Source organism: Marmota flaviventris, chromosome 3, assembly GCF_047511675.1.
Source record: "Marmota flaviventris isolate mMarFla1 chromosome 3, mMarFla1.hap1, whole genome shotgun sequence".
In the NCBI taxonomy this organism is placed as follows: Eukaryota; Metazoa; Chordata; class Mammalia; order Rodentia; family Sciuridae; genus Marmota; species Marmota flaviventris.
This window is the reverse complement of record NC_092500.1, coordinates 142,307,404-142,335,370: the sequence shown is the minus strand read 5'-3', so window position 1 is coordinate 142,335,370 and position 27,967 is coordinate 142,307,404. Positions and strand designations below refer to the sequence as shown.

At 38.2% G+C, this 27,967-nt stretch overlaps 1 protein-coding gene across 1 annotated transcript; it reads left to right on the top strand.

Moving 5' to 3' along the window:
- The first annotated feature begins 22 nt into the window (after positions 1 to 22).
- On the top strand, positions 23 to 27,967 carry Klkb1 (kallikrein B1). Its single transcript, XM_027927139.2, has 14 exons — positions 23 to 80; positions 3,714 to 3,876; positions 5,612 to 5,718; positions 8,120 to 8,279; positions 8,714 to 8,823; positions 19,079 to 19,238; positions 20,163 to 20,272; positions 20,437 to 20,599; positions 20,685 to 20,797; positions 20,956 to 21,121; positions 23,754 to 23,929; positions 24,889 to 24,984; positions 26,800 to 26,939; positions 27,485 to 27,967. The coding sequence occupies exons 1-14, from the start codon at positions 23 to 25 to the stop codon at positions 27,674 to 27,676; spliced, it is 1,914 nt and encodes a 637-aa protein (XP_027782940.2). The 3' UTR covers positions 27,677 to 27,967.

Here is a 27,967-nt window from a genome sequence, read left to right as displayed (position 1 = left end):
ATGTATGTGTTGTTTTTTTAGGATGTTTTCATTCAAGCAAGCAGCTTACTTCATTTGTTTGTTTGCTACAGTTTCCTGTGGTAAGTATTTTATCTACAAGAGATAAAGTTAGGGTGTTTGAGAGATGAATAGTCCAGCAAATTGTACCATCCTGGAGAAAGGTAAAGAATATACAGCTTTGAGGAAGGAGGCAGCCCCTGGTAATTCAGGAGAATTATCCTTTTAATGTTTGAAGGCAAGACACTTCTTCCTAGATAGGTTGTCCTAAACATACATGATTTATCAGGGGGAGGAGCCCAGGAATGAGATGTCTTGGAGCAGGTACTAGAAAAGCTTCTTTTTGGAGATGACTCTTTACAAAGCAGATCTCAAAACAAATAATTTGACTTCTATTTATATTTTTACCACTAAAAATTAAAAGGAGTACCAGGCAGTGCATAGCATCTGGGTCCCATCAAGTGTCTGACAGGTACGTGGTAATTTTACTCTAGGCCACTAGGGAACCATTTCTGAAATGGTCTAAATTTAACTTACTAAAACATACCTTTGATATTCTCGATGAAAGTTTTCAACACCATGTTTTGGTATTGTTGATTTACTTACGTCATTAATTTGCAGAATGACTTTGGACATTGTTTTTCATTAGTCATTGCTGGGTGAAATATTCTCTGGGTTACCACTAGGAGTAGGTTCTGAGTCTATAACAACTTCAGATGACTACTCCAAGATTGTTTATTGATCTCTTAGATGTGTGACTAAGATAAATACCACTGGATGAGATTTATATTTGTAATAAGAAACAATTTTTTTTAGGAAAGCCTTTTTTTTTTTTTAACTCTGACTCACACCTCCCCTCCATCTGTCCCTCAACCCCTAATTGCATTTCTGTACCATAATCATTGCCATGTAAAAAACACATTAATACTGTAAAGAAGTATAAGTCTTCCCACTGGCATGTGAGAATGCTCATTATCTGCTTAGGTCAACTCTAATAGGCATCTGTAGCTTTGTGACCTGGCACATTGTCACCTTTTAGGCAACAGTATCCAAATTTATTTCTGGAGATCTGGTGCCTCTCAGTTTTGGTCCATGTGGTTTCTGCTAATGACACCAGAGCCAGAGCTTATGTCCCAGCCAGACTTGAATCAGGAAGTACACACATCCTGCTGGCTGCAATGACCCAATAGAGCCAAAGTATTGTAATAACGCTTTGGCTTAGACCTAGAAATAAGGCTCCTAATGAGATCAATGGTACCACTACAGAACAGAGAAAATTGATGTAGACAAATTGTGTACTGATGTTATACATTGAATATATTATGCAATTACTCCTAAAACCAGATTTACCACAGGCTTTTTGGCTTCTGGACCAATAAATTTCATTTGTATCCAAGCTACTTTGAACTAGTTTTTCTATTACTTGGAATAAAAATCAATATGAAAACACTGGTTCTTTAATTTTGACTTTTTGCTAACCTTATGGGTAAATTGACATGTATTTGTTTTATCTTATATGGATTCGTGATTCTTACCATTTTTCATATGCTTACTAATCACTTTTATTTCTTTAGTAGATTATCTTTTTATATTTGTCACCTAACTTCTTTTTTTTCTTTTTCTTTTTTTTTTTTTTTTTGGTACTGGGGACTGAACTCAGGGGCACTTGACCACAGAGCCACATCCCCAGCTCTATTTTGTATTTTATTTAGAGACAGGGTCTCACTGAATTGCTTAGTGTCACTTTTTGCTGAGGCTGGCTTTGAACTCACAATCCTCCTGCCTCAGCTTCCCAAGCTGCTAGGATTACAGGTGTGTGCCACCCTGCCCAGATGTCACTTAATTTTTTGAAAAAATTAGAATGCTTTGCTTCTCCTCATTGATCATGTAATTTTTTTTAACAAGACCAAACAATCTGCTCAATGTTCAGGGACATGTAAAAACTATGAAAGCTATGATGATTAGAGGATAGACAGGAATGCACTAGAACTTTCTTTCCATTCAGCTCCAAAGTTGATACATTTCTAGGTGCCCTGACTGACATGGCAGTTCACAAAGACTCAACTGCAGAATGGGAACGCCCAGGCCAGCATTGGTCATAGTTTATACCTTTGTAAGTGCCTTACAATCAGGACCATGTGGCTGCTTGATAATTATGAATAAGCCAAAACACCAACTGTCTAAACAACAAAGCTTTTTATGGTTAGCATTGCCCCTGGGCCAACTACTCCGTGTTTTGTGCATGTACAAAATCTAGGCATACACCCTTGGGAACTTGTATCCCCAGAAGCTTTAACCCAAAGAGATTTATGCTCCTGCCAAATATAGACCTTATCCAAGTGGTAAGCTTGTTAGCCACAATGCCAAGAGGAAGAGAAGCAATCTTGCTGGTCTGGTTATCAAATGGGTCTCAGGGCCAGAGCTCCCAGACAGCTAGAATGGGGCAGATAAAATGTTAAAACCCAAGGAAATACATTTTATCTGAGTTGCCCTTTTCTGAAAGGCAACTCAAAAATACACACTATTTAAATTGAAGAGTGCCTACCGCACTAGGGTATAGACAGTTGCTATTGGAATATTGCCTGGTTAACTAACAGTTGATTGACTAAAATGGATGTACTATCTGAACTGGAAAGTTTATTAATCAGAATTTGATTAATAAAATTACCTTTCAAGGTAAATCCAAATTCAGATGGGAAAGCCAGTAAAGACAATTCTCTAATAATATGTGGGGTGCAAAGTAATTAAGAACTGTGATTAATTCCAAACAGCAAGTGGTTGAAATTTTATTTTTGATTTAGTGTGTGCATGCATTTGCTTAAACTATCTAGAAATTATCTTAACAAAAAATAATTTGCTTGAATTAAACTGAGTTGAAGAACAACATTTAACATTGCATGCTAGAAAAGGGAAACAAGATTTGAAATTAGAAAGGCTCAGTTTGTGTCCCAGGACATTAATTAACTATAGATCTTAGGCAAATTTGTACACTCTGAGACCTAGTTATTTAACTTCTTTCTTTAAAAAAAATACATGTCAGATGCAGAAAATAAAGTCTGCCTCAAGCTTTCCTTACAGAGTTATTGATTATCTAGGGAGATATTTGTTTTGAAAGTTTTGAAAAATAGATCAAATATCATTATGCTTAGGGCTTATTTTCATAGCATGTTAGGCAACAGGGAGAAATCAAGTTAGTATATTTTATTGGGGATAATTGATCATTGATCTGCAAATTATTATATGATTTAACAATTATCCAATTTTTTATACAGAAGTACTTTTCTAAAATGACATTAAATAATATTGTATGTTGTTCAAATAATTGCCTTAATATGTTTCATTCTGCTTCTATAATCAAAGTCATGCTATAAAGATCTTTGTGCAGTCACTAGAAGAAGAAAGAAGGTTAGGGATGCAACATACAGCCAGGTGTGGTGGCACAAGCCTATAATCCTAGTGGCTCAGGAGGCTGAGGCAGGGGGATGGAGAGTTCAAAGCCGGTTTCAGCAAATGCAAGGTGCTAAGCAACTCAGTGAGACCCTGTCTCTAAATAAAATACAAAATCGAGCTGGGGATGTGGCTCAGTAGTTGAGTACCCCTGAGTTCAATCCCTGGTACACAGCCCCCTCCCCGCAAAAAAAAAAGAAGGCAATATATTTCTGTTATAATTATTATTTGCATTGATTCCACATTAACTTTTAATGATTATATCACAGGCTGCCTGATTCAACTATATCAAAATACTTTCTTCAGAGGTGGGGATGTCACTTCCTTGTACAGCCCAGATATTCAGCACTGTCAGATGATGTGCACATTCCACCCCAGGTGTTTGCTATTCAGTTTTCTTCCAGCAAGTTTAACTAAGGAGCCAGCTAAAAAGTAAGAATTTGCATTTCATTATGGGCCAATTCAGTCATTTTTCAAAATGGTATCAGATGTGCAAAAAAGCTGAAGTATCTCACAGGATTCTCCAATGAGTTCAAAGACCAGCTTCATCAGGATTCCCTGGAGTGGGACTTACAAAAGCAGACTCCTAGCCACAGGCTGGACCTACTGAACCAGTGTCTTGGTCCTAGGAAACTGTGTTTAAAAAAAAAATCACTGAATTGACTTAAAGTAGTAGAAGCCAGTTATTTTCAACCCAGTGCCTCAAGAAAAAAGCACTTTAAAAAATCATCAAGAGATTGTCTCAAGAAAGGGTCTAATAATAGGCAAACATTTCACCTACACCAGGAAATATATAGTTAACTGTCTGACTTATCACATTTGTGAATAGTTTCGTCTTAATAAAATATAAAATGCTCGGCACAGTGGTACATGCCTGTAATTCCAGCAACTCAGAAGGCTGAGGCAGGAGGATCACAAATTTGAAGCCATCCTCAGCAATGTAATGAGACCCTGTTTCAAAATAAAATAAAGTGTTGGAATGTAAATCAGTGGTAAAGTATCTCTATGTTCAATCTCTAGTACCAAAAAAGAAAAAGAAAAAGATATAACATGAATCAAGCATTTTGTTGAGAACACAGTTGTGTAAGACCCAGGACTAGTGATCGGTGCCTACAGTAAGCCAGTTTGGTTACCTAGAGTGTACAGGGTGTGTGTGTGTGTGTGTGTGTGTGTGTGTGTGTGTGTGAGAGAGAGAGAGAGAGAGAGAGAGGATGTATTATGTACAGTTTGAAAAATAATGATTAAAATATTAATTAGTTTGTAAAGATGCTTATTGTACACACTCATAGCTTCATCTTAATTTTCTTTCATTTTGATCAATATCCAGAACAAAATATTTTGTTTCCATTTTTCATACCCATAACTCTTTTCTCATCTCCCACTCTATTTGAGTTTAAGAACTAGAAATTCAATACTCATTCTCTGATCTTACATGTTAAACTGTACAGAAAACTCAGACTGTGAGAGGCATCACATTAAAAGCTGAATTCTAGAATTCTTATAAATAATGAAATAAACATTAAGATTGACATTAAAGACAGAAAGAAGTCTTCCAGTAGATGTAGATTACAAAGAACTGATAAGAATGATAAGTACTATATAGAGATCCACCTCCTATTACTGATTTAAATTTTAAGTAAATTATTTATAAAAATAATCACCATGCTCTTTGTGGTGGAACACAATTGTAATCCCAGCAGCTCTGGAGGCTGAGGCAGAAGGAACCCAAGTTCAAAGCCAGCTTCAGCATCTTAGCAAGGCTCTAAACAACTTTGAAAGACCCTGTCTCAAAATAAAAAATAAAAAGGGCTGGGGATGTGACTCAGTGGTTAAGTGCCCCTAGGTTCAATCCTTGTTACCAAAAAAAAAAAAAAAAAAAAAAAATCACCAGTTGGGAATCACCCTGGAAGTTTAGAAAGATAGGAACAATCAACTCTAATATGACTGACTTTCTGTGAGCACGAAGAAAAACAATGCTTATGTGAGGTATTACAGAGCCCACCAGATATTACACAATCACTTCTGAGTGTTTTTCTAGCAAATGTCGGGAAACAACATTAATTTTTTTATTCCTGGTTTCATTTAGTAATGTGTAGAAAATGCTAGACATTTCTTTAGTGTATGTTTATTGATTCTACTTCCTGAGTGAAGCTACTTTTAAAAACAGGTTTGGCTGCTTCTTGAAAGACAGTGTTACCGGAACATTACCAAGGGTGCATAAGAAAAATGCAGTCTCTGGGCATTCCTTAAAGCAGTGTGGCCACCTAATAAGTGGTAAGACGTGCATTTTATTATTTAACTAAATTTGAGTTAATAACTGATCTCCTTTAAAATAGCTTTTGCTCAAAGTCTGTACTGCTGTGCTCTTTTGGAAGGGAGCACTAAAAAAAAAATAACAAAGATGAGGTAGTGTAATGGATGTAAAGAGGGAAGCATGTTTATCTTGACAATTCTCTTGTCTTTATCAGTCAACATATCAGTCAGTACACGCATGCTTAAGGAGCCTCTATTTTTTTTATGAGTTTAGTAGTATAGTTTAATATTTGCAGAAAGTGAAAACATAGGCAAAGGATAGTCTGTTATTGAGTTCAGATAAGACAATAAAAGAAAACCATCTCCCTCCCAGTTCACTTGAAGGTAATCTGCAGTTCTTATCAGTAGTTCTCAATCAGCAGTGATTTTATACCCTCCCTTCCACCTCGGGAACGTTTGGCAATACCTAGAGATGCTTTTGGTAGTGTTAAGTAGGGGAGATTATAATATATATATATATAAAATGAGCAGAAGCCAGAGATGGTGCTACACATTCTTCACCATAGAGAATTTTCTGGTGCCACCAAATGTCAATAGTGCCATTGACAAGAGTTTAAGAAACCTTGTTGAATACCATTCAACCCAAACTGAAGGACTGGGTTCTATAAATCTGGCTAATAATAATTCTTCTTAGAAGGAATCTGAAAACTGGGATGCTAGAGGATTAAGTTCCACACCTGTTGCAACTGATATCTTAGGAAACAATTTCCAACATCATCCTAAACAATTTGACAAAGGAAGTGTTTCTTAGTGACACTGGGACCGGCCAGAAAGTGAATAGTGATGAAAAGATCCTCTCAACTGATGGGTTGGTGGAATCTTAAAGTAACTATGCTGGGACTACCTATCATTACTATTGTATCTTTACTGTATACCATTAATTTTGTGGGTTCAAATTTCAGAAGTCACCTTTTCCTCCCCCACTAACACCACTCTTTGAATAAGCCACATTTTGAGCCTTCAATTAGAATTTTAACCAGTTAACCAGGGGTGGCAGGGCCTTCATTATAAATTTGAAGGCCTGACTAAGCCAGTGTAATAGATGTAGTTACCCTGAGGCAAAGTACATTTCCTATGTATAAGATCAGGTTTATATACTAGTATAATTTGGTATTATTTCCAATTATTGTATCTTACAGCAATATTTAAAGAATAATAAATATTGTGCTATTTTTCAATACTATTTAATTATTGTTAATTTATGCCCCAAATCAGTCAACTCACTAGCTTGATTTTAAAATTCCTTTTTCATTCTCTCCAAACATCTTAAATAAGTGAAAATAAACAAACAAACAAAAATCTCCCAGCAAGTACACAAAGTCTCCAAACTCAGGATCAATTCTAGTTAAAAAAAAATTAGAGGTAGATTTAAAGGTTTTGTATAATCATAATGAAGAGTTTTCATTTGCAATTATCCCACCCCAACCCTTCGCCTGTTTTTCTCATCAGTAGTAAACTTAAAAGAGATTTTTTTTCTATAACCTACAGAGTCCTATCTTCAGGAACACCTGAAGGAGGTCATCCACTCCCCTGCCCATCTCAATATAATGTTTTCCTGCAACTGTGTACATTTTCTGACCTTCCCAGGCTTAAAATTAGTTTTATGGATTCACACATTTTAAGAGTGGAAAATTATATATATATATGAAATAGATTAGGGTTTACACTGCTAGTTATACTGGTTCTTTAACCAAGGGTCTAACAAATTGATTTTAAAAAAAGACTAATTTGGTTCACTGTTAATTATGTACATTTTTTTCAGATCAGATAAATTTCAATTAAAAGGGTACTTAAATAGAATTGAACAAACTTTTAGAACGAAAGTGGAAGCTGTTTTAACATGCATGTACAAGAACTCTCCACATTTTATAAAGATTTGACACAGAGAGGTCAATGTCAGGGCTTACAGATAATAACTCATAATCAGACTTGAGTAGTCAAAAGTGGAGAAATACAGCAGAGATAAAGAATCTCCTTCACTAAGTGCAGGAGGTCAAAGGCACATTAGTCTGTTTAATAACACAGATCTTTGGCACACATAATCAGGATCCTTGTTATCATTGCCTAATTTACTTTCCAGTGCCCATTGATAATTTCAATGTACTGTTACCTGTATTGTTGTGTATATCTTACAGTTTAGGAAGCAAAATAACCCCCTTTTTTAATGATGGTATTCTAAGGGAAAATCATTTTGGGTTATATTTATTTCCAGCAGAGTTTGACAATGTAGAAATATAATAGAAAATTTAAATCCCCTAGATAAAATGGGGATATTACCTTTCAAATTACCGTGCCCAAATGATGGGGAATGGGCTCCCTCTAGACAGGAACTTTACTGACTTTACATGTTTCATTTGTACAGCTTGCCACCGAGACACTTATGAGGGAATTGATATGAGAGGAGCCAATTTTAATATGACTAAGGTTCAAAGTGTTAAAGAATGCCAAAAATTGTGCACCAATGATATTCGCTGCCAATTTTTCACGTATGCCACCCAAAATTTTTATTTTGCTGAGTATCGGTAAGTCAAATTCATAGTGTGTGTCTTTTATGATGGTGCATTTTGGATTATTTGTATTCTTCATAGCTTGTTTTTTCCCCCCAACTAAAAACCAACTGGGTATTTTGTCCTAACTACCTTCCTTATTTGCCTGTCATTTTCTTTAAAGAGAATAAGCTCCAATTGGTCCTCAGATAAGCTGTATTTGTGGAATAAAAATTTAGGGTCTTCCATCCCATTATCAGGATAAACTTCCTTCTGCAGAGGGAAAGGATGTCCCTTTTATCAGTAATGCAAACCCCTAACCCACTCACTATAAAGGTTATTGTTCTGGCTTCTGATTGCCTTGTTTATTTTCTACTGAATATGGATCGTTTCAGTGCCAAATACTACCTGGACAGCTTCATACACCTTCAAGTGCAAGATGCAGAATAACCTCTTTTCTTTACATTCAGGAACAACTGCCTATTAAAGCGCAGTCTAAGTGGAACACCTACCAGAATCAAGGTACTGAAGGATGTGGTATCTGGATTCTCACTGAAGCCCTGTGCACTTTCAGAAATTGGTAAGTAGAGGACCACTGTTTCCTAAGTAGAGACCACTGTTTCCTAAGTAGAGGACCACTGTTTCGCTGTGTGCCCAGAATGAGTCACTGGAACTCATGAATATGTTGCCTTACTCAGCAAAAGAATCTTTGTAGATGTGACCAAGTTAAGGACTTTAAAATGGTGAGATTATTCTGGATTATCTGTATTTGTCTGGATGTAGACATCTGTATCATTATAAGAGAACTTGGGAAGCAGAAGGGTCAGAGTTAGGGAGATGTTACCCTGCTGGCTTTAAAGGTACAAAAGGAATGCAAGTGGCTTTTAGAAAAGGATGAGGAAATAGATTTTCCTATAGAGCATCCCAAGGGAACAAAACCCTGCCAACATCTTGATTTCAGTCCAGAAAGACCCATTTCAGACTTCTGATCTCTAAAACTATGGAATATCAAATTGTCTTGTTTTAAGTCTTTAAGTTTGTGATAACACTCCTACAAGAGCAGTAATAGGAAATAATACAGTGATAGTGTAGAGAAAACTATAGGATCATTTCTTGAGGATGTCCGTATCTAGTGAAATGATTCTACCATAATGAATCAATAAAACCCTAGTGTTCCAGACATTTAGGTGATTTCAGTTGAATTATCCAAACAATTGCCATGAAACTTCATCTTATTTGGCACAATATTATTAATAATGAGGTATTATGGAAACCAAAGCGGTCTCCCGCATAGCTCTGGATGCTGGGCAAAGACCTCTCTGTGGAAGATTGGGAAGTCAATTGTGTGCCAGTTTGTTGATTCAAATTTATTGATTATTAATTTTAATATTCACATTTTTCTGGGAGAATTTTTGGAGGTATGGACTACAGGAGGTAGGACTCTTTATTCAGAAGCATTGCCTTCTGTACATAGCACTTGTCTCAGTATGTTTTCTGTTACTATAACAGAGTGCCTGAGATTGAGTAATTTATATTTTTGAAAAGAGGTTTATTTAGCTTATGGTTATGGAGACTGGGAATTCCAAAATTGGGTGGCTGCACCTAGCAAATGCATCTCGCTGTGTCATAACATGATGGAACAAACTGGAAAGGCAAGCAGGCATGTGTGGAGACCTCAGGCCCTTCCCAGCTGCTGCCCACAGCCTGAAAGAACACCTCATGTATCTAATCTCTACCTGTTCTGTTCTTGCTTTCTTGTTAAGTTACAGTGAGTTCACATATTACTTCAATCTAATAAAGTGGCTTCTACAGAGTGATAAAACTCCTGGATATTTCAGGAAGGGGAGTAAGCTCTTAAAAGCATGGCTTTTCCCTGAGTCCATTCTTCCATAGTCCTCAGATGCCAACTAAACCTAGAAGACAAGACTCTATCTAAGGCCTAATTGTTTAGATAAATTCATAAGTTCAGGGTAATTTGTAGTCATTACCACACCTTTGTCCCCTATCTTTAGTTTCACCAAGGATTTTCCCAATTTCACAGATAAGGAATTAAAGCTCCTAGAGGTGAAATGATCTGCTCAAGGTCACACAGATAAATGTTGAACCTGCACACATTTTACTTCCCCCCCCTCCTCTTTTAATGCAGAATTTCCTACCTCTCAACCCAACTGTGAGTATGTTTAAAGACTTCCTTCTCTTCTTGACCTTCTTCCTGCATGGATTTCAAAAGAAGGTTTTAGGATACTCACTTTTCTCCTCATCTATGAGACAAAACTACTTACAATCTGAGCAGGAAAACTGTTAACCATCTTACTGATTTGGTATTTGCTCCAGCTGTTACCAATGCCTTAGGCAGCTACAACATTATATAATCATTGTGATTTTGTTTTTCCTTTTCTTCTTCTTCCCTCTTCCCCCAGCAAATGCACCCAAAGAAAAGGCTGGAAACAATGAGTAATCTCAAGGTTCAGTCAAATAAATTCAAGTCTTGTGAGTGGGATTCTCTAGGGAACTTCCTGACACATCAAATAATGACAGCCATCTTGGAATAGGGAACGAGTGGTGCCTTTTTTTTTTTTTTTAAGTTATTGGTCCCTGGATTATTGTTTGCCTTTGGTTAATTTCCAGAGCTCTGAAAAGTATTGGTTCTAATGATTTTGCCAATATCATCCCCACTTTTGTGGAGGAGATGATTTTTGGAGATCCTTACTCTACCAGCTGTAGTGCTTTTGGTAGACAAACCAAACAAACTGGCTTTATAAAGAAAGAAAATAGTCTGTGGAATCAAGAAGTCCTTTTGTCACCTGTATGGGTCAGACCAGGACTGAAAGATTGATACCAACACTCAGTCCTTGTTCCCATTGCTGATCCAATAGTGAGAAAAAGGTGGATTTTTTGTTGTTGTTGTTTTGTTTTTTATCGTTGTTTGTTGGTTTCTTTTGGTACCAGGGTTTTAACTCAGGACGCTTAACCACTGAGCCACATCCCAGACATTTTTATTTTGTATTTTGAGACAGGGTCTCCCTAGGTTTTAGGGTCTTGCTAAGTTGCTGAAGCTGACTTTGAACTTGCAATCTTCCTGCCTTATCTTCCTGAGCCACTGGGATTATAGGTGTGCATCGCTGTGCTCAGTGAGAACAAGGTTTTGAGAAAAAGGAGAAATTAATTTGATTGCTTTGTTAGCAAAGGAAAAACACAGGGAACTCCTGCCTCAGAGGCTGTTCTTCTGTCAGGGGGAACAGAGGGTTTTTTAAGAGGAGATACAAAGGCTATGCTCTGGCTATGCCCTGTTAGGACTCAAAATTCATTTGCAGCCTTGAGAAACAGCCATTTCTAGGCCCCACTGGTACCAGCCCTGAAGTCTGGATTCCTTCATTCCTGTGGTCCATGAAGGATAGATAATTTGGTCTAAGATGGGAAAAAATGTCAATCTTGCTACTCTATGGTTAGAGATGGGGAGAGGGAAAAGAGGAAGGAAAAAAATATAAGTTTAAAAATAAGCAGCAGTGGCAGAGAGGAAAGGCTATATTCAAAGCACAAAGTGGAACCCTTTTACATTTCCCCACTGTCAATTTCTATCTTCCATTTCTATGGAAAAATGGGCAACAACATCTCCAAGCTACTTCCTGCTAAAAATGGGCAACCAAGGGAGGGGTCTTATGAATAGAAGGTTTTTAAAACCTGTTGTCATTTTTCTTTTGGACTTTTACCTGAAGTGAGGGAGAGGTGATTTCAAACTTGATTGGGACCTGAAAGGATCCCTTCATATAGCAGTGAATATTTGACTGATTTGTAGTTCATACTGTTTTAATCTAGTTTTTTCACTCTATCTACATATCTACATTTTCCCATTTTCCACTCCCCTGCCCCAAGGTACCAGGAGGTTTCTCCCATACACTGTTTTTTCTAGGGCTCAATTTAAGCCTGCTTCTGGGGTCACTTTATCCAAACGAGAGCAATTGGCAGCACTTTAGCCCACTGCAGGTGGGCTTGTTACCTTAATTTAGCCTCAGCTTTCTTTTAGGTGTAGTTTATCTTTTCTGTTTTCCTTGTAGATTGGGGTCTACAGAATGTGGGTAGCTTCTGTTGGATAGCAAATGCTTTGCTCAATTGCTGGGCCACCTATGCAGAAAGAGACTTTGCATTGAGGAGGGGAGTCTGTAATTTGTGATCAGATCATTCAAGAGAACTTTAGTTATTTCTGAAGTTTTTTTTTTTGTGTGTGTGTGTGTGTGTGTGTGTTTTCTTTTTGGTACCAGAGATTGAAAGGCACTTTACCACTGAGCCGCATCCCCAGCCTATTTTATTTTTTATTTTGAGATAAGGTCTCTCTAAGTTGCTCAGAGCCTCACTAAGTTGCTGAGTCTGGCTTTAAACTTGGAATCCTCCTGCCTTAGCCTCCCAAGCCGCTGGGATTACAGGTTAGTACCTCCACACTTGGCTGTGTATGTGTGTGTTCTAGTGGCATAAGTTTCAACCTACCCAGAGAAGGTGTCTAGCAGTACCATCTGACGTTTCCTGTGGCTCAGGGCTTTTGAGTAAAATCTACTTGTCAAGCATCAAAAGGCTGTGTTTTTACATGTTGTGTTCCTTTCAAAGTCAGCCGTCTTTTGATCTTTGGATTGTTTGAGGTACTTAAGACACAGTTTTGAGTCACTTGCTGAATGGTCTGTTGGAGGCATGGTCCTCCCAAGTGGGGCTTGATGACATTTACCAAAGTGTCCTCCCATGGTGAATACTCTCAAGTAGGTCAGGCAAGAGGATGAGCCCGTGGGAATCCCATCTCCACTTGACAGCTCTGTCCCAGGAATCGAAACTTCATCCATTGGCCCATTTCTCATCCTCCTCCGTAGAAGAAGGTTTGTGTTAGTCTGGTTTAAGTTGAGGTTTTAGGGCCATGTTAAACAGTTTGCTTACCAGGCTCCCCTAGCATCAGCCTGATTCCTCAGGGCCACATAAGCATCAGTCTTCTGATGACTGGAACGGGTGCATGATCGCCATCTGCTTTGGATAGGCCACATCCTGTATTGATGCTGTTCTATCAAGGATCTGTTTAATGTCTTGCTCTAGCTATGAGGGGCTCTCTTGCATTCTAGAGAATTCTATGTACTCGAACAATCATGGAAGTATATTTTGAGTCAGTATAAATGTTTACCTCCATTTCTTTGGAAGTCTGAGAGCTCTTGTCAGAACAATTAGCTGGGCTTTCTGGTCTCATGCTCCCAGTGGCAAAGCCTCAGCCTTTAGTACCTGTGGTTGCATGACCACAGCATTTCCAGATTTCTGCTGGCTGCTGTCGATGAAGCTGCTCCCATTGGTGAAGAGGTTCCAGTCCAGCTCTGTGTTAGGCTGACCAAGCAGATCCAACCTACTGGAGTAAAGAGTCTCAAGATCTCTGAGCAGTCATGTTGTATTAGCCTGTTTTCATCTTCTGGCAACAGAATTGCTGGATTTAACGTGAATATAGTTTTAAGGTTAACATTTGGACTACCTGATAGGATGGCCTGGTATCTTGGCAACCTCCCGGGACTCAGCCAGTAGCCATCCTTCAGTTTTAGTAGGACCAGGATTTGGTGAGAAAGAGACAAAGTAATAGGTTGTCCTAGAGTGAACTTTTCAGCCTCTTGTAGTAAGTCACAAGTAGCAGCTATCTCCTGAGGAAAGGGGGCATCCTTTTCCTGTGTGGTTGAGCTATTTTGATGAATAGGCTATAGGTCTCAATATGCTCCCAGTGTCTGTGAGAGAACTTCAAGGGCTTTGCCTTATTTCTCATGAAGTCCTTTTGTATGTCAGGCAGGCCTAGGGCAGGCATTTCATGAGGCTTTGTTTTAAATTATCAAAGGCAGTTTGGCATTCTGGTGTCTAAATCAAAGTTTCTATTTCTGTTACATCTCATATAGGGGTTTGGCAATCAGTCGAAAATTAGGGATCCAAATATGTCAGAATCCTGAGAATGTCAGAACCCATGTAACTGTCTCTGGTTCCCAATTTCTCAGAGACAGTCTGCTTCTGATCTGATATCAAACTGTGGGTTCTTTGGCCAAGTTGGAATCTTGGCTAGGTGACTTGTTGTTTATAAACCCGAGACTTTTTTTTTTGTGGGCAACTTATGTACTCAGGAGGTGCCGTGTTTCATTACAACTCTAGTGTTTAAAAAACAGTGTTTATAGTTGGGGCCAGCTATAAGCAGGTCATCCACATATTGTAAAAGGATTCCTTGATCTAGCCATAACCCTTGAAGATCTTCTGCCAGATTCTCGTTAAACAGTGTGAGAGATTTTTTAATCCCTAGGGTGGGACAGTCCAATAATACCAGGTGGTTACTGTAGTATTAGAGTCCTGTCACTCAACACAAAAGTATTGGGACCTTTTTATCTACATCCAGTGGGATGCAGAAGAAAAGCATCTTGTAAATCTATCCTGTGAACCAGTCAGTCTCCTGGCACCACAGTCAGCAGAGTGTATGGATTTGGTGCTATGGGCTGAAGATACTGAATGATATTATTTATTTATAGCTCTTAAGTCTTGCACAAATCAGCACAGCATGAGGTTTTTCAACAGGAAGAATTGGAGTATTATAAGGGATCTGACAAAGCTGACTCAATCCGTGTTTTAAAAATTTGTCCAGAAAAGGCAGAATCCTCATTAATGCCTTTCACTTAAGGGAGATATTCTTTCTTAAGGAGTAAGTTATACCTCCTCCTTAGGTAAATCTTGGTTGGGATAGCACTGGTCACCCTTCCTAGGGTCCCTTCAGCCCATATGGCCTTACTCACTTTTTGAGCAGACCTCCACAGAGCAGGCTCCATTTCCTTGTCTTGGCTGGCAAGTGAAGGCAGGAACCAGGGCGGTGTTTTCTGGTGGCACTTGCTTTTTGGGTGAGAACCTTATTTCAGTTCTTCACTCACACAACAAATCTCACCCCAGGAGAGGGCTCCTCTGGCATCCAACAAGCTGATCTTTGTTCTCCCAGTTTGCATTCAAGAGGTTTGTGCAGTGGATGCCATTGCGCCTGACTTGTCGCTCTTATTTTTGCAACATCATCAACTTTGAGCGAGCTTCCCGTGACAGTGGGCTCCTTCTTCTAACAGTGGGCATGCTAATTTTCAATGGAGGGTGGACCCTTCTATGCTTTTCTTTAGGCTTCCTTGAGGATTCCTTTGCACCTCCTGGTCATTATGTACATTAGGCAGTATCAAGTAGCTGTGAGGGGTTTATGTCAGTGGCCTCCACCTTCGGAAGCTCTCTTCTTATGCAGCTTCTCCTATCACTACAGGATGTAGCCCCTGCTGTCTGTGGCACAGTTGTGTCACAGTCTAGCAGTACAGCTATACAAGGCCTTTATGGGTTTTTTGTTTGTTTATTTTTGTTTTTGAGGACCCTGAGCTGATACAAGAGGCTTCAGGGTGTTTTTTTGTTTGTTTGTTTTTGGTGGGGTCTTTTTTTTATGTCTTTCTCTAGTTGAAGGTTTTAAAGCAGCAGCTGAGTTCTTCCCCTCCTTCCCAACCTGCAGTAGTTCGCCTTGCTAGGCCCGCTCTGCATTTACATCAGTGGGTTACTGTCATAGTAAGAATTGCTCTGCCCCAGTTATGGTGTCTCCTGGATAAATAAGGTGTCCTGCTGGATCTTAAAAGGGGAAATATTCCTGTCCCCAGGGCATAATCTAGTGGTGTTTATACCCACCACAAAGTCCTCTTTGGCTGGTGATCCTCTACCCACTGCAGGCCAAGGAGACTGGGAGTCCTCAGAGGTTTTACTTGCCCCATGCACACATTTCTCCATATCCCTGGCAGCTTCCTGGGACTTTTTTTTCCCCCCCAGTAGAGGGCTGGCATCCTCAACCCACATGCCTGGAACTGGGGCCAGGCTGAGAGGCAATGTTGGGCCAGCAGGCATTGGGTTGAAAGGGTTTAAATCTTCTGCAACTTTTTCTTCGGGTGTCTTGCTATCCTTGTACACCAGAGGCAGTGCCTTTCTTTGTACCATCGACTTAGTTGCTGGCCTTGAGACTCTGTATCATGCAACTACATAAATACCTGCACATACATCTCTTCCATTTATTTGACCTCTAACACACCAACTCCAAATATAAGGTCATGCAATAATTCACAGTATCATTCAATGGCCCCAATTGCGCTACAGTTAAACATCAGCTTTTCCTTATTCATAGGTTTGTACCTGTATGTGACCCCATTGAGCCACGATCTTTCCCAAGAGGCTACCCAGTGGGATCAACACAGCATTGCCCATGTCTTCCAAAAACACAGAGATAGACAACCAGAGGGAATCCCCCAAACCAAGGCAGATGAATGGGAAACTAAAACAGACCAGATGGGGGAAAAAAAATTCCCTTGATTTTCTACTCCAATCTAACAGTGACTACTACACCATGGCTCCACAGATGTCCCCACGAAGGGGGAAAAGATGTGTAGAATCAAGAGTCTTAGCTTGCACTCCAGATGGTCCATGTGATACGGCTTTACTGAGTTCAGTTTCCTTTTCTTCAAAGTAGCTCAATTAATGGAGCAGCTCAGAGAGTTCAGGGGGAAGGAGGGAATTCCCTAATGCAAAAAGATCCTTGGCAGCTGCTGGGATGTTTCCTCCTTTATTCACCAGGATAGTAGTTCACCTGAGACAAACTCACCCCATCTCCTAATTCTCCAGGAGTTGGCTCCCACCAAACTCATTAGCCATCTTGCATGCTCAGCATGGAAGGGGAGGCATTTGAAGTGCCAGACCTGCCCAAGAAGGCCAGAGCTGAAGGCACTCTCAAGTCCCACTGGGGTTCCACATTTGGTACTGAAAGGTCCAACCTTGACCCTGATGCCAGTCTAATGATGGCAAGGTTTGAAGAAGAAGAAGAAGAAGAAGGAAAAAGTTTTATTGCTGTGCCAGCAAAGGAATAAAAAGGGGACTCCTTTCCCAGAGGCTGAGATTCTAACCCTTGGAGGGAACAGTGGGCTTTTCAAGAGGGGATACAAAGGCTGCACTCAGTTGTGCCCTGCTGGGAGTCATAGTTTATTGGTATCCTCAAGAGATAGCCATTTCTGTCCTGCTGGTGGCAACCCCAAAGTCTGGATTCCTTTATTCCTATGGTCCATGATCCAAAGGACAGAAAACTTGGCTTAGGATAGGAAGAAGGTTAATTCTGCTTCTTCATGGTTAGAAAGGAGGGGAGAGAGAAGAGGAAGGGGGTAAAAACCCAATAGATCAGTTTTAAACCAAGTGACAGAGGCAGAGCATCAAGGGTGATATTCAGAGCATGAAGTGGACCCTGATCATGTTCAATTCTGTAATTCACACTTGGAGTGCAGCAATAGAGTTGGAACACATCAGGAGGGCAACTGGGATGGTAAAATAACCAGAAGGAGCAGAAAAGTTTTGAATGATTAAAATAAAAAGTTAAAGGTATTAATCTCAAAAATGGGTTAAGAGGACTATCTTAATTTTGGGTTGCTGGATTTTTTTTTTGGGGGGGGGGAACCTTCTTTTGTAAAGACTGTCACTAATAAAGAATTAATCTACTTAGTCTCATAGACTCATAATTAAGAAAATAAGAATAACCCTAACATTTGCAGTGGTCCAGAAAATAAGTGGTTCTTGTCATGAAATAGTGAGATCCTTCTCACTATGAATGTCTACATAAAGGTGTAGAACAACCTGTTGTGCTGTTCTTGTGAGGATGCCATTGTAGTCTGGTATCAATGACCCATTTATTTCAGCTCAAGGGTCTGTGCATATTTGTTTGTTTGTTTTCTTTAATTTAATTAGTTGAGGTCTAATTTTCGAGAGTGAACATATGAAAGAACTAAGGGAGGTGCTGTCTCAATCCAAATATGTTCATTTAAATTGTGACTGTTTTTCTTTCACATAGTTTCTATTATTATTCTTAAAGCTTCCATAATTTTGATAAAATTATGTCATCAAATAAATTAAATAATATAAACAGAAGAAAAATAGAATTGAAAAATAAAATGTAAGGAAAATGAAAGTGAATTTTTCCTGTTCTAATTTCAAAGGGTAGTTGGTATTTTGGATAGCTGCTTAGAATTTTATTAATATCTTCTTATTAAAATATTTTTCATCATATTCAAGAACTTATTAAACTTCCTGTTCCTAAGGCCTGACTCAGGATTAGGGTAATATAAAGAAAATACATTCTGAGTAATTTAACCATTTTGTTCTGATGGAAGATGGAGCTGGGACACTAGGAGCATAAGTTATTTTATTTCTATGACATAGAAATTTATTTCTTATCAGAGTTAGAAAATTTTTTACCTTCTTCCAAGTACCAAACAATAAATTTGGGGATTTATCTTGGGGGGAGGGTATTGGGGATTGAATTAAGGGTCACTTAACTACTAAACTACATCCCTAGCCCTGTTTTGTATTTTATTTAGAGACAGAGTCTCACTGAGTTGCTTAGTGCCTTGAAGTTGCTGAGGCTGGCTTTGAACTTACAACCCTCCTGCCTCAGCCTTCTAAGTTGCTGGGATTATAGATGCACACCACAGAGACTGGCTAAATTGGGGGATATTTTAAGAGACAGTTTTCTTGGGGCTAGGGTTGTGGCTCAGTGGTAGAGCACTTGCCTAGCATGTGCCTAGGTTCAATGCCCGGCACCACATGAAAATAAACAAATAAAATAAAGGTATTGTGTCCATTCGTAACTAAAAAAATTTAAAAAAAAAAGAGAGAGGCAGTTTTCCACTTAGGATGTCTAGTGCAACAACAAACAACAAATCTGCATAATGTCCTTAGTTGTGATGACAAAGGACCAGAAAACATAGCCTTTGTGGTTGGCTGAGGAGTGTCTTTCCTCTGCGAGTTCTCAGGTTGCAAAATGGACCTTTTCCAGCAACTTGCGTTTACAGATGTGAATATTGCCAGAGTTGTCACTCCAGATGCTCTAGTGTGTCGGACCATCTGCACCTACCATGCCAACTGCTTCTTCTTCACGTTCCACACCAATGAATGGGATGAAGAATCACAGAGGCAAGTACAAAGGAGAGCGGGCCCACTGTTCTTAAAGTCACTTTTTGAGTTTTGAAAAAGTTTTGTTCATATCCTGCAAAGCACTAGAGCCTACAGTTTAAGCAGGTGCTTTCCTATCAGGGGCAGATTAATTGAGAGATTAGTGGAATTTTCTCTTATCTGACACAAATGCACCATTGAAAACAAAACGTCTGGCGTGGGAAAGAAATGAGCAGAGCCTTTCTGATGGGTCTTGGTGTTTTGTATGAGCTGGAGGTCAAAGCTCCTTGCTGGCTGTGTATCTTTGAAGCCTGTGGACTCTCATTATTTTCCATCCTAGAAATTAGAGCCCTGTTTATCCTGATCAAGGTTCTGGACTGACCTCTATACCCTTACATAACCCGGTTTTTTCTTTACACACATGAGGGTAATAGAAGGGTAATTAATTCTTTGATGTTTGGGGGGTTTTATTTTTCCAAGTAGAAAGTGGAACTTAATTATGCTCTTTTTAGGGTATCTGTGCCTATTAATTTTCACCACAGGGAAAGGTGGCTTGATTTACATTTAATCTCTATAATTTAGTAGAGTCCCATGGTCTGACTTACTTTGAAGAGAATTTCTCAAGTGAATAAAATGTGCAGAGCTGTTTTTCTGATGTGAGCTGCTTTTGCACTTGCCTGATGCTTTTAACCCATTTTGGGCCATGGCTCCAGATGTGGAAGTCCTATATAAGCTTAAATAAAGTGTGCAACATGTAACAATATAGTGATGATTTAATGATACTATGATAATATTAATTACTATAATAATACATATCTGGATTATGATTTTCAACCTATTTTAATGCACCTGAGTTAATTTCATTGGAATATTCCAGAATCGAGAACTTGGAGACTTAATGGATTAATGCATCTTTCTTTCTCTCTCCCATTTTTCTTTAAATAGAAATGTCTGTTTCCTAAAAACTTCTGTAAGTGGGACACCAACTTGCGTTACTCTTCAGGAAAACACTATATCTGGACATAGCCTTTTGTCCTGCAAAAGAACTTTGCCTGGTAATGGGATTCACTGATCATAGTACATGTGACAAATCATATGACTTTCTAAAATGTAACAATGATGAAACAGTCCTTGAGGCACCAGAAACTTGTGCCTATGGTTTGTTGCTTTTGTGATTTTTTTTTTTCCTTTTTACCTTTTATGTTTATTCTTGGCCCAGAACCATGCCACAGCAAAATTTACTCTGGAGTTGACTTTAGAGGGGAAGAACTGAACATGACCTTTGTGCAAGGAGCAATTGCTTGCCAAAAGATGTGTACAGAGACAGTTCGCTGCCAGTTTTTTACTTACTCTTCACTCCCAGAAGACTGTAAGGAAGAGAAGTAAGGGAACATTTATTTCCTGATTGGCAGGATAAATTCATCCTTTTCTGTGAGGCTTTAATTTTACACTGTTCATTTGATGCAGGTGTAAATGTTCTATGCGATTATCTTCAGATGGTTCCCCAACCAGGATTACACATGGGATCCAAGGGAGCTCTGGTTATTCTTTGAGATTGTGTGAAACAGGAGACAGCTCTGGTGAGTATGGGTCACTTTGTCATAGAACTGTAAAGGGATGCCCCCGTTATTTTGATAGCTTGATTTTTCTTCTGTAACAGAATTACACATCTCATTTTCCTTGGTAGATGGGGACTCATTCATGTCTAATTCTAAACATTAGCTTCAAAACTTTTCAGTCTGCACAAAAACAAACCCACGCATTGTGGGAGGAACAAATTCTTCTTTGGGAGAGTGGCCCTGGCAGGTCAGCCTACAGGTGAAGCTGACGAGCCTAAGCCACCTGTGTGGAGGGTCAATCATTGGAAACCAATGGATCCTGACTGCTGCCCATTGCTTTGATGGGTAAGTCTTGCATATGTCTTATCTTGCCTGTTCATTTTGAAAAATGTGCAGTTATTTTTTCTGTCATCATGTGACTTTATTAATGGAGATTTATTCTGTCTTCTATTTTTAAAAAAATTTTATTTAAACCTTTTAACTGATAAATATGAAAGTATATCTATTTATGATGTACCACGTTATGTTTCAATGAATGTATGCACTGTGTGATTTTTAAATCAGATAAACCTTTTGATCTCATTTATTTATTGTTTAAAAGAAAATGTTCGAAAACCTTTCTTCTAATCTTTTGAAATATACAGTACATTATCATTTGATAGTGGCCCTATTGTGCCACAGTATTCAAGAATATCATCCTCCTGTATGTCACTTAGTTCCTGCTGATCAGGACTACTCTTCCCAGCCCTTGGTAATCACCATCACTCTCAACCTCCATGAAATCGACATATAAAAGTTCCTCATGGGAGTGAGATTATGCATATCTGCCTTTCTGTGCCTACCTTACTTCACTTAATACGATAATCTCCAGGTTCCAACATGTTGTCACAGTTGACAGGACACCATCCCTTTTAATGGTTGAATAGAATTCTGTTGTGTGTATGTACCACATTCATCTGCTGGTGGACACCTCGATTGCTTTCATGTCTTGGCTATTGTGAATAGTGCTTCAGTGAACATGGGTGTTCTTATTAATATTAATATTAATTTCATTTCCTTTGGATGAATACCCAGTAGTGGGATTGGTGGATCATAAAATGGTTCTACTTTTAATTTAATTTACCTTCATCCTGTCTTCCATAGTGACTGTATTAACTTACACTCTCACCAGTAGTGTGCAAGGTTTCCCTTTCTGACATGTCTTTGCCAGCACTTAATATCTTTTATCTTTTCAATAGTAACCATTCTTATTAGAATGAGATAATATCTCATTATCGATTTAATTTGTATCTTCCTCATGATTAGGGATGTCAAAGACATTTTAAAGCAGGAATGACATTGAAAATATGTAGCAATTTTATAGGGTCCTGACCAGGCTGATCCATCAGAACAGAGGGTGACCTATTTTTCAGGATTTATGCCCCTGGGTGAATAATCACTCCTACTTAAAGAGAAGCTTAAAAAATATTCCAATTGCTGCCTCCTCCACCCACCACACCCTAAATGTTTTCTTCAAAGATTTTTTTTTTAGGCCAATAGAAATTTCACTTTTTACTCTTTGATTCACAAAGATATCAAGTAGTAATAAGTAGAGCAAAATTCTGAGAGTTTATGAATACATATTTCAATGTATATAATTTAATACAATATTTCTATTTTATCAAGCCAACAATACAATATGACAGAGTTTTAAAGTTCTAAAAACTTTAGACTGTCTTAGAAAAGGATCTGAGATCTGTCATTTATTATCACCATGACCATGGGCAATTTGTAAATCTTTATGAGTTTTATTTTATTTAGAATATGAATAATAACAATAGCTAATTTGTAATGTTATTGGAAGGATTAAGTGATACGCTTAAATGTTTAGCACTGTACCTGGAACATAAAAATTACTCAGAAAATATAAGCTGTACCAGCTGCATTCAATGAGAGGAATAAAAATGGAAAAAGCCTATGATGAGCAAAAAAGATCCTAAAAGATGCTAAATCACTCTCAAAAAGAAAAAAAAGTATTTTTATTTTAGTAAAATTCACCCCTTCTCCTGGCTAAAAAGGCAGGGTCCAGATTGCTGCTTATGAGGATTGAGCATACTGCCATGAAAACAAATCAGTCAACGAACAGCTGGGTAGCACAAGGCTTCTGCACAGGGTGAGCTTCAGTTAGCTCTCTGCAGCACTTGGCCTTGCTAAGGGTAGATGGTTGGCTCAAAAGAAAAAGCTCCAAGACAGGAAACTGTATTCTCCTTTTTGTTGAATGCACTGAAATTTGGGATGAAGAAATTTCCATTCTTGAAGACTTAGTGTTGTAAGTTTTAAGGGGACAATAAACATGGGAACTTTGTGATTTAATTGAAAAAAAAAAATTGCACCTGACAGCTCCAGTGTTTCTTTTAGTATTTTGTGTGAGCATTTCTTGCGCACACTTCATGATGGTAAAATTTTTCAGATCTTTGCACAAAATAGAACTATAAATTTGGCTTTCTTTGATATGCATTCATCTTTTGAGCAGCCGATTTAAATGTTCATACTTTGTAAAAGTATAGATTTTAAATAAGAAGTCCCCCTAATGTGGCCTATTTTCAATCAATCTGACTCTTTGATAGTTTTGAATCTAATGAAAACAATTGCTTTCAGGTTTGGTGAACTAAGCTTGATTTCCCCACAGCTTCTCAGAATGGGAAAACAATATTCTTCTACTTTTACTTGCAGTAAACATGTTGTAAAAACATAAATGTGCATTTTCAATATTCGAAACTAAACCTTAAGAGATCTACTACTGCTGCTGCTGGTGACAAATTGCTAGAGGAGGGATCAGGAAATAAATCCAAAAAAAAAAAAAAAAAAAAAAAAGGATTCCCTGTCCTCTATTCGTTCGTTTATTTATTTATTTTGAAAGAGAAAGTAATAGGGGAAAGGAGTAATATCATTTGTGAGTCTCTCCCATTCCAACAAAGAATTTGTTTTTCTCTCCTAGGATTTCCTTACCGGATGCTTGGCGCATTTACAGTGGCTTTGTGAAACTGTCCAACATTACAAAAGAAACTTATTTCTCACGAATAAAAGAGATTATTATTCACCAGAAATATAAAATCTCAGAAGCTGGTCATGACATTGCCTTAATAAAACTTCAGGCGCCCTTGAATTATACTGGTATGCGGCATATTTAAGGGAAAACTACATGACTGTATTGTATTGGTTTAAAGTTTCACAGCATTTCTAGTGAGGGGACAGATCTGGAGAGACTATTCTCTAGTTGGTGGAGTTGTGGGGAAGGAGGGTGGTTGTGAAGGTAGGGAAGATCCTATGGCTTGACCTAATATATCTTTCTACTTAAGGGGACAAGAAATGTTAATTATTTTTTTCATGGAGGGATGCAATTGCAGATACTGCTTATGAGGATTGAGCATACTGCCATCTGGGAACAGAAGAGTAGCAGAAGTACCATTGCTAAGGCTTAGGAATATTAGGGATATAGGAGGATAAGTGGAACCAGATGTTAATTTCCAGGAATCACTTGGGTAGAGAACAGAATGATGCAGAAGGCAGCTCTGGGAAGACCAGACCATCACCGTTGGCTTTGGAGGTACTGTGCTCCACAGGAGCTGAATGCCTGCTAACACAACTCATTGTTAATGTCCATTCACAACTATGTGACCTCCAGCAACTTGCTGAGCCTCCTTGTACCTCAAATTTCCTCGTCTATAAAATTAGGACGATGATTTCCTCAATGGTTTATTATAATAATTAAGTAATGAAATGTGGTAAAACACTTCCTGAAACAGTGTAGACACTTTGTAGACACCACTATTAACTAGTCAAGCATACACTGAATAAGACACAAGAACTGCTAAATGCTTTCGATGGTAAATTTGCACTGTTGAGTTTTTCATTTGTTCTGGGAAATTTTAATGTCAAAATGACATGGAAAAATTATGCTGATGGTGAGAAATTTTCTTAAATCATGGATCTGAGAAGTTGTGCAGAAAGCAGGAGGGTCATTCTCCATATTCTTCCGTGGTAAGAAAATATAGGAAAATATAAGGATGTATTTTTAAAGTCAATATCTATAGCTTTATTTAACTCAACTCTGGTTTTAAAATTTGTTTCAGAATTCCAAAAACCAGTATGCCTACCTTCCAAAAATGATGCAAATACAATTTATACCAACTGTTGGGTAACTGGATGGGGCTTCGATAAAGAAAAAGGTACAGCCTGGCATTCTAAAGTTTGCTCCTGAAGCCAGTCTTATAACACATAAGTAGATCAAATTAGTCAGTTTCTGTCTAAAAATCTTGTCCAAACTTATGATCTTTCTACTCTATTTATTACCAGATGTTTGTTCAGTGATTTTTTTTTTTTTTTTTGGTGGGGGGCAGAATACTGGAAATTGAACCCAGGGGCACTTAACCACTGAGCCACATCCCCATTCCTTTTTAACATTACGTTTAGCGACAGGGTCTCACTGAGTTACTTAGGGCCTTGCTAAGTTGCTGAGGCTGGCTTTGAACTCGTAATCCTCCTGTCTCAGCCTCCTAAGCTGCTGGGATTACAGACATGCACCATTATGCCCAGCTGTTCAGTGATTCTTGAGAAGATACTTTTGCTGCGTCCTGAAAAACTTTATAAGCTAAACTTTTAAGCATCTTATTTCATAATAAAGATGATTTGCTTGACTGCACAAAGAGCAGGGCCCCTATAAGGTCAATAAGCCCACTGAAGTGCAACTCATTCTCAGTATCAACAGTGTTCCTGACTCTCCTATTATGTTCTCCCTTGATATTTTGGCCAGTAGAACAGGCCAAAATGACAGCCTTTCTTTATAACCAATTCTTAGTATTTTTTTTCCATGCATCCTTCCTGCAATCTGGTGATGCCTATGAGCTGCCTCACTAGTCATGTTTACATAATAAGTCACACACAACTAGAAAGAAAGCCAATTATATTGCAATACAATTATCAAAATACATCAAAAGATGTGATAGTGATATATGTGCTTTTTAATTGGTGTATTAAATAAAAGCTGTTTTAATATCAGCCATAATTGTGCAATAGTGAGGAACACATATATTTTCAGTTATCTTCCTGAAACACCTAAACATCTGTAATCCCTGTTGGTGACCAAGTTAATGGTGCTGCTGATACTACTGTGTATGTGGTCTACATTTATAATTGGAGAGCATGTTAGACTTGGAGATTAGAAAATATAAAGATGTATATTTTTTTCTGAGTTTATGCACCATGTGATTCTTTTATAGACTCTAGGTGAAGATCCCCTGCTCATAGATACTTGGAGTATTTCGATTGCCCTCGAACTTTTCTAGAAACACAAGATTCTTCCTTTCCAAAAATTAAGTTCCCCAGTAACACAATAGGAAAAAGTATTTGTGTCATTCTTTGCAAAAAAAAAAGATAGCTGACTAATCTTGCTCTCTCTTTCTTGAATCAGCCCTGAATTCAGCTAATTCAAAATTTTAACATTTTTTTCACTAGAACCTTGAGAGAGGAAGAGTAAAAATAACTTTAACTACACAAAGAAAACTTCCAATGTATATCCAATGGACTTGGGTAGAAATCAAGTTATTCATAAATAAATTGTACTTCATGGAAAATGTGTTTGTATTCAAAGTACAACATACTCCTCTGTTGTCAGAGGTTTGGGATTTATTTCACAAATGAAGTATTTTTGTATTATAATTTGAATATTTAAATATTAAAATATAAGAATGCCCAGATTGGTATTGTAGGCGATAAATGTATGAAAGAATTTCTGAGGGACTTCTGTTGAGAGGATGGCAGGTTACATGCTCAGCCTGGGTTATGGGTTGTAGAAATGAAGGCCAATATAGGGTGCTCTCTGCATGTTCTCTGTCTCTGTCTACCTTCTGGACATTTACTGTCTTTATCCAAAAATATGGCCCTGATGAGAAATACAGCACCCTGCTTTGCTTTAAGACTTTAATTTTATTTCCATATTTATTGCATTTCCTCCTCTGAAGTTATATGTATTGATTACTTTGTAGGTAAAATCCAAAATATTCTACAAAAGGCAAATATTCCTTTGGTAACAAATGAAGAATGCCAGAAAAGATATAGAGATTATGTCATAACCAAGCAGATGGTCTGTGCTGGCTACAAAGAAGGGGGCAAAGATGCTTGTAAGGTATTGCATTGGGGTGGGAAAATACCAGTTTATGTGAAGTAATTCATTTGAAGGTACTATTTTCCAATGGCACATTTCATGACAGGTTTTTGAAAATTTAGAGACAAATGATCTGATGATTTTATAACCCTTTAACAAATCAAATATACATATAATGTACATAAGATATTATTTCTGACATATATGTCACAATCTGTACATGTGCATGTTAAACTTAAAGAGAACAACTGTATATACTATAATAATACTAAAACGTAAGAACATTAGATTTCTTTGACTTTGGGATAAGGTTGTAAATAATTTCTAGATTGTAGTTGAAAATCTCAAAATGGATGAGGGAATAAGTTGAAAATGCCACCCTGCACTGATTTTTACTACACACAACAGCTAACAAGGAACACAAGAGGGCCTGAGAAACTTCCAGAAACTGAGTGTGCTGTATGTGCTATGTGAAGTGGGACTTCATAATTTTAAAGGCAACACTTATTTGAATCGCCTCCATCGAAACCTTCTACCATTTTATTTTTCTACCCTCTGTGACACAGGGAGACTCCGGTGGTCCCTTAGTCTGCAAACAGGGTGGAATGTGGCAGTTGGTGGGCATCACCAGTTGGGGGGAAGGCTGTGGCCTCAAGGAACAACCTGGCGTCTACACCAAAGTTGCTGAGTACGTGGACTGGATTTTAGAGAAAACGCAGAACAGCGACAAAAGTGCTTTGATGAAGTCATCGGCATAAGGAGGCTGGACAGTGAAGAGAACTCAGGGTTGTTTGAAGGAGAACCCAGGGTTGTAACTCTAGTTTTACATCCTGGGATCTAGTCAAGTTCTAAGCCTTGGAGTCCTCACCTGAAAAACATGGAGAGGAGTGTCTACCTTGTGTCCTTGTGGTAAGGATAAAAAATAAAACAAACAAACAACAACAAAAACAGGAGGTACAACAGCTGTGGGGACAATGCCTTGCTGAGATTTGCTTTCAGTATTCAGTAACCAGGAGCTCCTAATGGGAGATCACTGAAGAACTCTGCAA